This window comes from Chrysemys picta, chromosome 16 (genome assembly GCF_011386835.1).
Source record: "Chrysemys picta bellii isolate R12L10 chromosome 16, ASM1138683v2, whole genome shotgun sequence".
In the NCBI taxonomy this organism is placed as follows: Eukaryota; Metazoa; Chordata; order Testudines; family Emydidae; genus Chrysemys; species Chrysemys picta.
This window is the reverse complement of record NC_088806.1, coordinates 14,750,064-14,763,858: the sequence shown is the minus strand read 5'-3', so window position 1 is coordinate 14,763,858 and position 13,795 is coordinate 14,750,064. Positions and strand designations below refer to the sequence as shown.

At 53.6% G+C, this 13,795-nt stretch overlaps 1 protein-coding gene across 2 annotated transcripts in view; it reads left to right on the top strand.

Annotated features, from left to right (window-relative positions):
- The first annotated feature begins 6,987 nt into the window (after window positions 1-6,987).
- SLC37A2 (solute carrier family 37 member 2) overlaps window positions 6,988-13,795 on the top strand; it is a 59,715-nt gene continuing 52,907 nt past the window's right edge. Inside the window, exon 1 of one of the 2 annotated variants that reach the window (XM_065570664.1) lies at window positions 6,988-7,298. In XM_065570664.1, coding sequence (XP_065426736.1) covers window positions 7,240-7,298 — 59 coding nt within the window. In that variant the 5' untranslated portion in view covers window positions 6,988-7,239. The remainder of the gene's footprint in view (window positions 7,299-13,795) is intronic. The other variant, XM_065570662.1, reaches the window with a different exon arrangement.

Here is a 13,795-nt window from a genome sequence, read left to right as displayed (position 1 = left end):
GGGTGAAAAACACCCCCCTGAGCGCAGCGAGTTTCAGCGCTGTAAAGCTCCAGTGTAAACAGTGCACCGGCGCTGGAAGCCGCGCTCCCAGCGCTGGTAGCTACGCCCCTCGTGGAGGTGGGTTTTCAGAATGCTGGGAGAGCTCTCTCCCAGCACTCTGCGGTGACTACACAAGCCATGTTAAAGCTTTAGGGTTGCCAGTGTAGACTAGCCCTTACTCTTTGCAGAGTGACTGACACCCAGCTGCCTGGGGCCCCATGCCCATGGAGAGTCTGAGAAGACAACGGCCACTCCAATTGCCTGGACATTTGGTACCTAGCAACAAACAACCATGGATGGGCCAACCTCCTTAGGAAGCCAGTTGGGTGTGATCAGCTGGAGAACGAAAGGCTGAGGAGGCCAGGTGACTGTGTTTCCCTGGGAACAAAGACAAAGGACTGAGGAGGGACCAAGTCGCGTTATTGAGTGTGGGCTGCTGGAGGCAGAAGCGCCTGGACTGTGACTAAAGAGGGATCAGAAGGCTCTGTGCTCTGGGACTGACCCAGATGGACTATGGTATAACTATCTATTCTCTATGTTAACTAAGGACTTTCTATACTGTGTCCCAGACATCTAATAAACCCTCCTGCTTTTACACCGCTGCCTGAGAGCTACTCAGGTTAAGGAAGTTGGGGGCGCGTTGCTCCTTTTGGGTCTGCAAGTCTCCCTCCAGTGTCCAGCTCAGGTGGACTCACTGCAGGGAGCTCACAGCGTGAAGCAGGAGTGCTGAAGGCCCCGAGGTTCAGTCTAAGGAGGCAGTAAAGCCAAGTGACTTACCCTAGTGACAGAGTGGGACCCTACGGGGGCTGACAGACTGAAGGGATTCTCCTAGGAACTGTTCCAGAGCTGGACGAGAGCATCGGACTTTTGGATCTGTGACACCCTCACTGCAGGAAACCTTCCTGTGTTGCCTAGTAGTTTAAATGTGAAGCTCTCCCTTCTTTCATAGAGTCATAGACTTTAAGTCCAGAAGGGACCATTGTGACTGTGACAGATATGAAAATATCGTGGACAAACTTGATTTAATTAAGTACAAGTATCTTTGGAGTTCATTGTATTCGAAATGCAAATGTTTATGTATGATTGTGGGATTGTATGTAACTTCTTTTAAGCGGGGGGGGGCAAGTGGGGCAATTTGCCCCAGGCCCTGGGCCCCGCAGGGGCCCCCCACGAGAATGTCGGAGGCTCCCCCCATCCCCCGGCACCTCAGCGCACCGTGTCCAGGAGCCGCCCTGGACAGTGCTGCAGCTGCATGGCCTGACTAACTCCCGATGGGAGCCGCGTGGTAAGGGGGCAGGGCTCCGAGCTCCGGGCCGAGCGACGGGAGCTCAGGTCCCGTGGAGCCACGCCACTGCAGCGCTGTCCAGGGCCGCTCCTGGATGCGGCGCGCTGAGGCTCCGGGAGAGTGGGGAGGCGGGAGTAAGCAGCATGGTAAGCCCCTCTGAGCCGGACACCCCATCCCCCCCACAGCCTTGACCCCCAGCTCTGAGCCCAACCCCCCATAGCCGGACACCCCTCTGACCTCCCCCCACAGCCCTGAACCCCAGCTATGAGCCCAACCCCTCTGAGCCGGACACCCCTCTGACCTCCCCCCACATCGCTGACCCCCAGCTACGAGCCCAGCCCCTCTGAGCCGGACATCCCTCTGACCTCCCCCCACAGCCCTGACCCCCAGCTCTGAGCCCAACCCCTCTGAGCCGGACACCACTCTGACCCCCCCCCCACAGCCCTGACCCCCAGCTCCGAGCATGGTAAGCCCCGCTGAGCCGGACACCCCCCTGACCCCATCCCCCCCACAGCCCTGACCCCCAGCTCCAAGCCCAGCCCCTGTGAGCCGGCACCCCCCTGGCCCCACCCCCCCACAGCCTTGACCCCCAGCTCCGAGCCCAGGCCCTGTGAGCCGGCACCCCCCTGACCCCATCCCCACACAGCCCTGACCCCCAGCTATGAGCCCAACCCCTCTGAGCCGGACACCCCTCTGACCTCCCCCCACAGCCCTGACCCCCAGCTCTGAGCCCAGCCCCTCTGAGCCGGACACCCCTCTGACCTCCCCCCACATCGCTGACCCCCAGCTACGAGCCCAGCCCCTCTGAGCCGGACACCCCTCTAACCTCCCCCCACAGCCCTAACCCCCAGCTCTGAGCCCAACCCCTCTGACCTCCCCCCACAGCCCTGACCCCCAGCTCCGAGCCCAGCCCTTCTGAGCCGGGCAGCCCCCGACCCCATCCCCCTACAGCCCTGACCCCTAGCTCCGAGCCAAGCCCCTCTGAGCCAGACACCCGCGACCCCATCCCCTGCAGCCCTGACCCCCAGCTCCGAGCCCAGCCCCTCTGAGCTGGACCCCCCCGACCCCACCCTCCCACAGCCCTGTCCCCCAGCTCCGAGCCCAGCCCCTCTGAGCCGGACACCCCCCTAACCCCACCCCCCCACAGCCCTGACCCCCAGCTCCGAGCCCAGCCCCTCTGAGCCAGACACCCGCGACCCCATCCCCTGCAGCCCTGACCCCCAGCTCCGAGCCCAGCCCCTCTGAGCTGGACACCCCCCTGACCCCAACCCCCCACAGCCCTGACCCCCAGCTCCGAGCCCAGCCCCTCAGAGCCGGGCATGCCCCGACCCCATCCCCCCACAGCCCTGACCCCTAACTCCGAGCCCAGCCCCTCTGAGCCGGACACCCGCGACTCCATCCCCCGCAGCCCTGACCCCAGCTCCGAGCCCAGCTCCTCTGAGCCGGACACCCCCCTGACACCCCTCCCACAGCCCTGACTCCAAGCTCTGAGCACAGCGCCTCTGAGCTGGGCACCCCCTGACCCCATCCCCCCACAGCCCTGACCCCCAGCTCTGAGCCCAGCCCCTGTGAGCTGGGCACCCCCCGACCCAGAGCCCAGCTCCCCACCCAGCCCTGGGCAACAGCAGCGCCACCCCCAGGCAGCGACAGCCCATTGGCACCAACCATCACCATCACCCAGCAACAGCCCATTATGTAATTGCAAATGTATACATACCATTAAAGCATTTAATGTTTTTAAATAATGTATTTTGTGTATTTTCAAATTATTAAAAATTAATTTTTGAATGTATTTCATGGTTATTTTTTACATTTCCAAATACATGTTACTAGAGTATTGCAACTTTTTTTTATGGAAGGGGCCCCCGAAATTGCTTTGCCCCAGGCCCCCTGAATCCTCTGGGTGGCCCTGCTTTTAAGGGGTATACTCCAGTTATCCAAGAACTCAGCCTTTTGAAGCTTTGCTCTGAAGGGGGGACCCATGTGTGGCTGATAACCTATTCACAGTCCCTTCAAAGACCTCAACTGGATAAAGGAGGGACTCCCTCGTTCGTGAGGGTGCTTGTTCCGAGCTGAAGCGCCAATGAACTTGTGAATAAAGGAAAGCCCCCTGGGTGGAGTTTGAGGGACTATGGTGAACCGACCAAAGCCCTTGTTGGAGACAGAGGCTGATCTCTGGGGAGCTTATTAGCACGTGTGTAGGTTTTTTTTATTGTTTTAATATGTTTTCTTTTACCTTAAGAATAAATGTGTTTGTTTAGAAAGAGCTGTGTGGTAACTTAACTGTGGTAATTACACCATTTACTGTCTCTGAGCTCAAACGCAAAGCAGGCCTGCTTAGGCAGTCTGATTTTGCTGGACATCTCACAGTGTAGGCAGACCTTCAGTCTCGAACTGTGACCATCTATTCTGACCTCTTGCATAATACAGGTAAGAGAATTTCAGTCAGTGATTCCAGCCTCAAACCCATAACTCCTGGTAGAGCTACAGCAGATCTCTTACAACTTCAGCCAATCTTGATTTAAAGACCTCAAGTGACGGAGAATCCACTATATCTCTAGGTCTGTTGTTCCAAAGGTTAATTATCCTCACCGTTAAAAAATTGCGCCTTCTCTGTAGTTCGAATGGCTTCTAGCTGTTGCACCTTACTCTGCCCGGTAAATTAAAGAGTCCTTAATTATCAGAAATCTTCTCCCTGTGTAGGTATCTATAAACTTGCCTAAAACAAGAATGCAATGCTCCGCTAGTTAGTGGTGGCAGTATTGACTCTTTCTTGTCCCACACTAAGCAGGGTGAGTGAGTGCCAAGAATGTAAGAAAGAAGAAATCTGTTGGAAGCAGCTGTCTAATTGTGTTAATTAGCTCAAGGTTCTGCAGCTCCAGATCTGCATGGCCTCACAGCATCTGCTCTGCCCTCTCCGGTGAATGTTAAGGTCTTCGGCAGGGCAGTGACCTAGTATTGACAAACCCAAACATCCAAAAATCACAGAAGATTTTAATTCAAAATCATGAGATCAAAACAAAACACAGATTTGGGCTCTTTTAATTTGCCCGCTGACTTTTCAGTCTTTTAGAGGTCGTGGGATTTTAAGCTTTTTTCCCCGCTCTGAAGGCTAGACCGTGGTTCCTTTCCTCTAAATGGAGGCTGAGATTATCACATACCCTTTGACTCTAGGAGTTAACACCGAATAGTGCAAGAGTTGACCCCTACGCTCCAGTTGCAAGGAAAGCAGAAATTCTACTCTAATTAAATGCACATTCCTAATATAATCACAAGTACGAACATTGGTTTTCTCCAGTGTCCCCTCAGTGGTCCCAGTCCTGCTTTGACTGCTGTGAAAGTGGGAGATATTATGTTGCAGTAAAACTGATATGACTTCAGAAGCAGGATCGGCATTGCCACCTGTTTTATGTATTGGTGCTAGAGGGAAATTGCTTTGCTACTGATGGGGCAGTGACTACCTAGGGGAAAACAGCAGCCACTGGGAGCTCCCTCCACCCTCTGACACTTAAACCTGTTTTAGTGCCTGACAGGCTATGAGCCAGAGTCCTGCGGTTCTCTGCTAAGCTCTGCAGGGTCAGGGTGCTCTCCTCAGGTTCCTCTGTCAGCCAAGCAAGGGATGACTGTGGAGTTTTCATTCCCATCTGCTCTGCTGCCATGGCAGAGCCCAAGGAAGGAAAATGGGGAGGGGGAGCCTGACTGAACTTGGGTGCTACCAGGTGCCCTCAGCCTGGTCCAGCCGTTCCCCAGCACTCCCGCAGTCGGTGCTGTGCAGCTCTCCTGGGAGCCAGCGCCTTTCATACCCATACTAAGTTACTCTATGACAAGGTTTTGTTTTCCCCAGATATGGAGATCCACACAAGAAAGTGGGGTTCTTTCCTTACCTGCTGCAATGGCTAGACTGACCTCCCCAGACAATTTCTCTGCATCCCTGAAGGGCTCAGGAAGACATTTCAAGGAGATACTTGTATTTAATATTTTGTTCAGCTCGCAGCCTTGGTTCAGACAAAATCAACTGGAAACCACCTCTGCTGTTACAGAAACGAATGGAGGGGGGTAGTCGTGAGTATGTGCAGGGAGAGGGTGTGTTTGTTTGGGGGTGCAGGAAGGGTTTATCTGTGTGGCCAGACAGCTGCACTTTCCCCTCCCCTCTGCTGGATCCCACCCAAAGGACAGAGGCTGGGGGAGCAGGGGCTGGAAGGGGGCAGAATGGGCGGGGGGGGGGGAGATGAGATTGCTGCTGGATTTCCTACCCTCCTTGCCCCCCCATTTCAATCCACCAAAGCCTTCTCCCCCCACTTCTCCTTTAGGTTCTCTCCACCCACACACCCTCTTGCCCATGGCTCTCCCAACCCATCACCAGCCTCTCCTGCCCTCCTCCCCCAGAAGAAACACGGGGCGGGGGAGAATGAATGGCTGGTTCTCACCTGTAAAAAATGCCACATACAAATGTGGCCATTCTCTGTGGGGAATGGAGGGAAGTGTGTGTGTGTGGGGGTGCATGTATAGGAGATGCTGTCCGAGGGGTCTGGCCAGCACCTGGAGGGCCATGAGAGGAAGGATGTGTCTGGGTGTAGGATACTCCCTGGCAGGCAAAGCCATATGGGGGTGGGGTCTGGCATATAGGGAAGGTAGCTATATATGGGGGCTGAGAAGTGTTTGGGGGTGGGGAGTGTCTGTGGAGATGTGGGTATATGGAGAGTGTGTAATGAAAGAAGCAGAAGGATGTGTGAGGATGGCAAGGCTGGGGGAGTATGAGGAGGGAGGGGTGGGGCTGGGGCAGGAGGTCTATGGAGTGGAATAGGGTGTGGGGCTGTATGTGCTTGGGGATACAGGCAGGGCTGTATAAGGTTGGTATGTGTATGGGGAGACATGGGGTGGGATGTGTGTGAGGATGGGGTGGGGGTGCATGGAGAGGGAAGGTTTGTGGGGATAGGGGCAGGGCTTGTATGGGGAGGGAGGATTGTAGGGCTATATGTATGGAGCGGAGAGAAGTGGCAAGATGCATGGCCTATATGAAATTTAAAAGATGGGAAATTTAGAACCAAACGAAGGAAATTCTTTTTCACACAACTGTGTGATTAAACTGTGGAACTTGCAGCCACATGATGTTATTGTGGCCAATAGTTTAGCAAGATTCAAAAGGGATTTGATATTTATACAGATAACAGGGATAGAGGTGGGAGGGGCACATGTGGGGGGAGGACAGAGGGAGGGGGATAGAGTCAGGAGGGGTGCACGGCAGATGGGAGGAGGGGGGTGCATGGGGAGGGAAATGAGGGGCACGAGGGAGATAGAGGCAGGAGGGGCAGGGAGGGTGCACGGAGGGGGATCGCGAGGGGGATAGAGGTAGGAGGGGAGGGGCAGGGAGAGAGCAGGGGGCGCACGGGGAGGGGAGGAGAGGGAGGGGGCGCGAGGGGGATAGAGGTGGGAGGGGAGCAGGGAGAGGGAGGGGGCGCACGGGGAGGGGGCGCGAGGGGGCTAGAGGCGAGAGGGGAGGGGCAGGAGGCGCACGGGGAGGGGGACAGAGGCGGGAGGGGAGGGGCAGGGGGCGCACGGGGAGGGGAGGAGAGGGGGGGAGGGTGCTAGAGGCGGGAGGGGAGGAGCAGGGAGAGGGCAGGGGGTGCACGGGGAGGGGGACAGAGGCGGGAGGGGCAGGGGGCGCTCGGCGGACGGGGGCGGGGAGGAGCGCGGAGCCGCAGCCCCCGCACAGCGCCAGGCGGGCCCAGGAGCGGAGCCGGGACGCAGGAGGCGGGCCCGAGCCGGCCCCGGCGCGGCTGCAGCATGTGACCGGCGGGGTGGGGAACGGGGCTGACCCAGCGGCATGTGCCCGGCTGCCGGGCTCCAGCGGGGCATTTAAATGGCAGCGCCCGCCGGGCCTGCAGCAGAGCTCGGCCCTCTCCGCGCCCGGCACCATGAGATCCTCGCTGGCTCCCGGAATCCGCCTCATCCGGGCTCTGCCCCGGGAGAGCTGGTAAGCTCGGGGACCGGCCCGCTGCAGGGGCACCAGCGGCGCTGCGATGCCCCACAGGCCCGTGGGGGCTCCGGTGGGCGAGCGAGGCTGGTCCTTCCGCCGAGGCCTCGTAGCTAGAAGCCTGCCGCGGAGCCCCGGAGCCACGGGGATGGGCCGGTTCATCCCTGACCCCAAACCCCAAGTGGTGGCACTGTCTGTTCCAGGAAGACTGGACTGGGGTGGACTAGCCGGGCGCCAGGGAGGGGGCACTGCAGAGCTGGAGGGGAGCTCAGGGCTGGAATGGGCACCGGGTGGCACTGCAGAGCTGGAGGGGAGCTCAGGGCTGGCATAGGCACTGGGTGGCACTGGAGAGCTGGGGGGAGCCCCAGGCTGGACTGGGCGCGGGGTGGCACTGGAGAGCTGGGGGGAGCCCTAGGCTGGACTGGGCGCGGGGTGGCACTGGAGAGCTGGGGGGAGCCCTAGGCTGGACTGGGCGCGGGGTGGCACTGCAGAGCTGGGGGGAGCCCTAGGCTGGACTGGGCGCAGGGTGGCACTGCAGAGCTGGGGGGAGCCCTAGGCTGGACTGGGCGTGGGGTAGCACTGCAGAGCTGGGGGGAGCCCCGGTCTGGACTGGGCGCGGGATGGCACTGCAGAGCTGGGGGGAGCCCCGGTATGGACTGGGCGCGGGGTGGCACTGGAGAGCTAGGGGGAACCCAAACTGGACTGGGCGCGAGGTGGCACTGCAGAGCTGGGGGGAGCCCTGGTCTGGACTGGGCACGGGGTGGCAATGCAGAGCTGGGGGGAACCCAAAGCTGGACTAGGCGCGGGGTGGCACTGCAGAGCTGGGGGGAACCCAAAGCTGGAATGGGCACGGGGTGGCACTGTAGAGCTGGGGGGAGCCCTGGTCTGGACTGGGCACGGGGTGGCAATGCAGAGCTGGGGGGAACCCCGGTCTGGACTGGGCGCGGGATGGCACTGCAGAGCTGGGGGGAGCCCCGGTATGGACTGGGCGCGGGGTGGCACTGGAGAGCTAGGGGGAACCTAAACTGGACTGGGCGCGAGGTGGCACTGCAGAGCTGGGGGGAGCCCTGGTCTGGACTGGGCGCGGGGTGGCACTGCAGAGCTGGGGGGAGTCCTGGTCTGGACTGGGCACGGGGTGGCAATGCAGAGCTGGGGGGAACCCAAAGCTGGACTAGGCGCGGGGTGGCACTGCAGAGCTGGGGGGAACCCAAAGCTGGAATGGGCGTGGGGTGGCACTGCAGAGCTGGGGGGAGCCCTGGTCTGGACTGGGCACGGGGTGGCAATGCAGAGCTGGGGGGAACCCAAAGCTGGAATGGGCGCGGGGTGGCACTGCAGAGCTGGGGGGAGCCCCAGTCTGGAGTGGACACGGGGTGGCACTGGAGAGCTGAGGGGAACCCAAAGCTGGAATGGGTGCAGGGTGGCACTGCAGAGCTGGGGGGAGCCCAAGGCTGGAATGGGCACCGGGTGACACTGCAGAGCTGGAGGGGAGCTCAGGGCTAGAATGGGCACCGGGTGGCACTGCAGAGTTGGAGGGGAGCCCAGGGCTGGAATGGGTGCGGGGTGGCCCTGGAGAGCTGAGGTGTGGGGCTGAGCTGCTGGTCACGGTTGATTTTTTTTTTTTTTTTTTTTGGGCAGATGTCTGGGTGAAGGAGCGCTCGCAGCTCTTGAGTTTATTGCGTCTGTCACAAACTCCAAGCCCTGCCCCATGCACCAGCTCTCTGGCATCTGATACTTTGTCACTGAAACAAGGAGCTCACCCAGATCAGTCTGTAGCTAGAAAGTTCCCTGGGTGGTTATTTTGTCATTTGTGGACTTTCTCTTCCTACTCGGTTGGCACCTGTTATATTTCATGCTGAGCAATGGATTTCCCCAAGTCTATGCCAGTTCCTGCTGCAAGTTGCTGGTCAACTTGCTGGTGCATCTCTGTGGACCAACATTAAGTGTATTTAGGGCATGTCTACATTCAGGAGAGTTAATCAAAATGAACATAGGCCTGGTGTACACTAAAAAGTTAGGTGAACCCAGGATTGTCGCTCAGGGGTGTGAAAAATGCACACCCCTCAGAGACGTAGCTATACTCAATGGAAGAATTCGTCCATCAACCTAGCTGTTACCTCTCGTGGAGGTGGATTACCTACCGATGGGAGAAGCTCTCCTGTTGACATAGGTGGTGTCTGTACTGAAGTGCTACAGAAGTGCAACTGCGCTGCTGTAGTGTTTTAAGTGTAGACATATCCTAAAACTGCATTTGAAGTGGATTAGTTAAACTGCATTAAACTCCTGCGGCCACTCATTCAGAATTGATTGACGTGGCCCATTTTAATTAATTTGGATTAACTTTTCTGAGGTCGGCTCTACGCTACATACCTGTATCGGTATAACTATGTCCCTCAGGGGTGTGAAAAATCCTATCAATTTAGGCTGCGTCTATACTGCCACTTTCAGCATTAAAACTTTCAGGGGTGTGAAAAAACACCCCCCCCCCCCCCCCCGAGCGATACAAGTTTTAGCGCTGAAAAGCACCAGGCTCCCGGCGATAAAGCTATCACCGCTCGTTAGGGGTGTGTTTTTTTGTTTTTTTTTTTAACTCTCTCCCAGCGATAAAGCGTGTCTACACTGCCCACGTCACAGTGCTGCTGTGCTGTAACATGGGTAGTGTAGACATACCCATAGCTACTGCCTCTCAGGGAGGGGGATTAACTATGCCAACAGGAGAGCCCTCTCTTGTCGGCCTAGAGCATCTTCGTTAAAGTGCTACAGGGGTGCAGCTGCAGCATTTTAAGTGTAGACTTGCACTGAGTGTCTCTGTGTAGATAGTTCTTATGTGGACTATGGAAACCCCAACATAATGCTGGTGGCCAGCAATGAAACAAATATTTTTAAGATTATTTTTGTGGCTCTTTAAAATCTGCAAATCCAGTGAAAATAAATGTGAAATAACACTTTTCATAAAATGTTTGCTGTGTTCAACTTCAGAGGTTTATATATCAGCAGAACTTAGAACAGGGTGTAGTATGCATGGGCTCCTTACCTGAGGGGGTTGTGAAGGCTAGAACTATAATAGAGTTTAAAAGAGAACTGGATAAATTCATGGTGGTTAAGTCCATTAATGGCTATTAGCCAGGACGGGTAAGGAATGGTGTCCCTAGCCTGTTTGTCAGAGGGTGGAGATGGATGGCAGGAGAGAGATCACTTGATCATTGCCTGTTAGGTTCACTCCCTCTGGGGCACCTGGCATTGGCCACTGTCGGTAGACAGGATACTGGGCTAGATGGACCTTTGGTCTGACCCGGTACGGCCTTTCTTATGTTCTTATGGCTCTTAATACTTCACGCTTCCTATTTAATCCAAGGATCACAATGTATTGCGTAATTAATAAATCTTGCAGCATCCCTGTGAAATAGACTCATCTTACAAATGGGGAAACCGAGGCACAACTAGCCAGGGACTTGACAATGTCACATTTGTGACAGAGCTGATCTTAGAAACTGTCAGCCTCAGTTTTCTCTCATTTGCTTTAGCTGGACCATATGTCCTTTGCATGGAATAATTTTCACTGCTTGCTGTCCATCTTAATGTATCTGTCTTCCAGATGTTACTCTGTTAAGATAAAACAGTAAACTTTGTGGACTTCCGTTGGGGTGGTTTGCTGCAGATATCCTATTCTACTTTAAAAGTATTTCACTTACTCCATACATTTGGCTTTTAAGTGACATTAGTATCCATAGTCCTATTGTGACATTTCCTATAATGCTATATTGTATCACTGCAGTTCATGACAGTGCTTTGTAAAAGCCTGTCATTTGATATACCCTTATAAAGTGACAGGATTATAGGAGTTAAAGTGAACCTGTTTTACCTGTATCAGCTAAACCATGAGAGTGAAGCTTATTTGGCTTTTTCAGTTCACTAAAAGAAAATAAATCTCATCTGTAGCTGTTCCCCTCTTATAGCTGATTCTCCCCTGCCCAAGCCTCTCCTCTTTGGCTACAAGAAAGGTTCTTCCCCTGGGCATTGCGGTGTTGTATGGGAAGATGCAGCCCATGTCTCCGGGGCTGCCTTGTTAGTCTGCTGAGTTGCATTCCAATCCCTGAAGAATTCTCAGGGCTTTGTTGGCCTAAGCTTCAGGCTCTGTAGGGGGCTTCAGTCTGCCCTGCTCTGAAAATGAAAAGATTAGTGGGGCTACAGAGATAGAAATGGATGTCTGCAACATTCATTTCCCTTTATAACTGGGCAGGGCTGGGAGTGGGAAAGCTTTTGAGCCAGATAGGCAAAGATCTCCTGGAGGGAGACTTGGTCCCCACAAACAGAATGTTTACACGGCTCCTGGCTTCTCTTTTTACAGTCCGTTTCTGATATTCTCTCTCTTTTTTGAAATATAGATTGGGGGGGGGGAGGAGGCATGGAAGCCTGTAATTTTTGATGAACTCTCAAAGCAGCACAAGGAGTGGCAGTGCAGTTCCCATTAGGTTTAGTGTAGATAACCCCCTTACGGCCTTCTTTTCAAACCTGACTGTCTTAAGAGTCTGTGTGACTTTTTCTACATAATGAGAGCTTGAAACCTTTCAGTTCCTATTATAGCTATTAGTATAAATACTGAGTCATCACTTCCAGGCGGGGATAGTGGCTTGTGCCTCTTTGACATGTAATCTGGCATTGTCACATGATAGACACAAGATCGCTGAAGAATCGTGGAAAGTATTGCTTTCTTCTAGCACTGAGCAAGGAGCCCTTCTGCAGTAAAGAGAAGCATTCTTCCTAAAGCAACTTTGTCTTGCTCTGCTTCAGTTTAAAGCTTCTACTGACAATCTTACCAGCTACCCCTCACTTATCTCACCTAGCCTGACTTCTTGCTGCAATTTTAAAGAAACAGTTGACCTTCTCATTGTGCCCATCACCATTGTATCTGGATGGTCATGAAATCTGGTGCATGATAATGTACTGTAATGTCCCTTAGAAAGCCAGGATAGAGGTATGCATCCATTCTAGTGGTTACAATCTGTCAAATACATATGTATTGTACGTAATTACGTGGTGTGTTAGTGGTTCAGTGTGTAGGTAGGTACGAAGCTATGGAGCCTTTCACGCTTGCATCACCATACCAAACGCGTGGTCTGTGGTGGCTGGCTGGTTGCCTGTGCATAATGAGTTGGTTGTCTTGGTTCAACTCCAGATGAACTGGGACCCAGTAGTGAATACTATCAATCGTCCCCTGAGTGAAATCTTTTGGCAAATAGTAAATTAGCAGAAAAAAAATCACCTTTTCAGGGCAACCCAACTATTTGTGTATTTGGGTTGAATTCGACTAATAGTTTTGGGGGAAAAAACCCAGAAATGTCAAAATACTTTATTTTGACATTTTTGAAACAAAGTGTTTCAATATTCCATTTCAAAATGTTGTTTGGTTTTGGTTTTTGATTTTGGCAACCAAACCAGAGTATCAATTATTCATTCAACTCCACTGGGCCCTCTGCTGCTAGTGAGTGACTGGGCCATGGAGACAGCACTCTCCTCTCAGCTATAGAGGTGATTTCCCCCCTTCCCCCCAGCTCAGGGCCAAGGCACACTGGCAGTCTGGAAGGCTGCATTATTGTCACATTAATAAATATGAGGCGCTCCGACACTATGGGGATGAGCACCACAGAAATACCTAGAAATAAATACATCTAATGGATGTAACTGATCTTGGTTAGTCTCTGATTGCTAGTAAGGCCATCTGACTATGGGACATGTGTGTGCCAAGGCTTTCATAGCAAAACAGCACAAATGTCAATAACTCACTCAAAGCTGTTGCCAAGGAGTATCATTCACAACAGTCATTCAAACACTGTGTTTGAGTGGGCCTTCAAGAGCTAACTAACCATAATGCAGTCTGGATGATGCAAGTATTACCTGTGGAGTAGCGACAAGCTTTTGGGCAACTTAATTCTTGCTTTTCTATGGCTTTTTTAAAAATTCCTGTTGGCCTTTAAACTGCAGAGATGTAGGAAGAAAGGACACACCTCTGGATTTGACACTGGTGTGACTATTACTGGAACACTATGTCCAGATCCAGTGTCAACAGTCCAAGAAGGATGTTGATGATAGGAGAGGGTTCAGAAAAGAGCCATGAGAATGATTAAAGGATTAGAAAGCCTGCCTTATAGTGATAACCTAAATAGAGTGAGCTCCTTCAGTCTAACAAAGAGAAGCATAATGGGTAACTTGATCACAGTCTGTAAGTGTGGCTATGAGGAATAAATATTTTTGATAATGGGCTAGCAGAGAAAAGCCTAATGCAGGGGTTGGCAACCTTTCAGAATTGGTGTGCCGAGTCTTCATTTATTCACTCTAATTTAAGGTTTCCTGTGGCAGTAATACATTTTAACGTTTTTAGACGGGTTTTTTTCTATAAGTCTATAATGTATAACTAAAGTATTGTTGTATGTAGAGTAAATAAGGTTTTTAAAATGTTTAAGAAGCTTCATTTAAAATTAAATGCAGAGCCCCCTGGACTG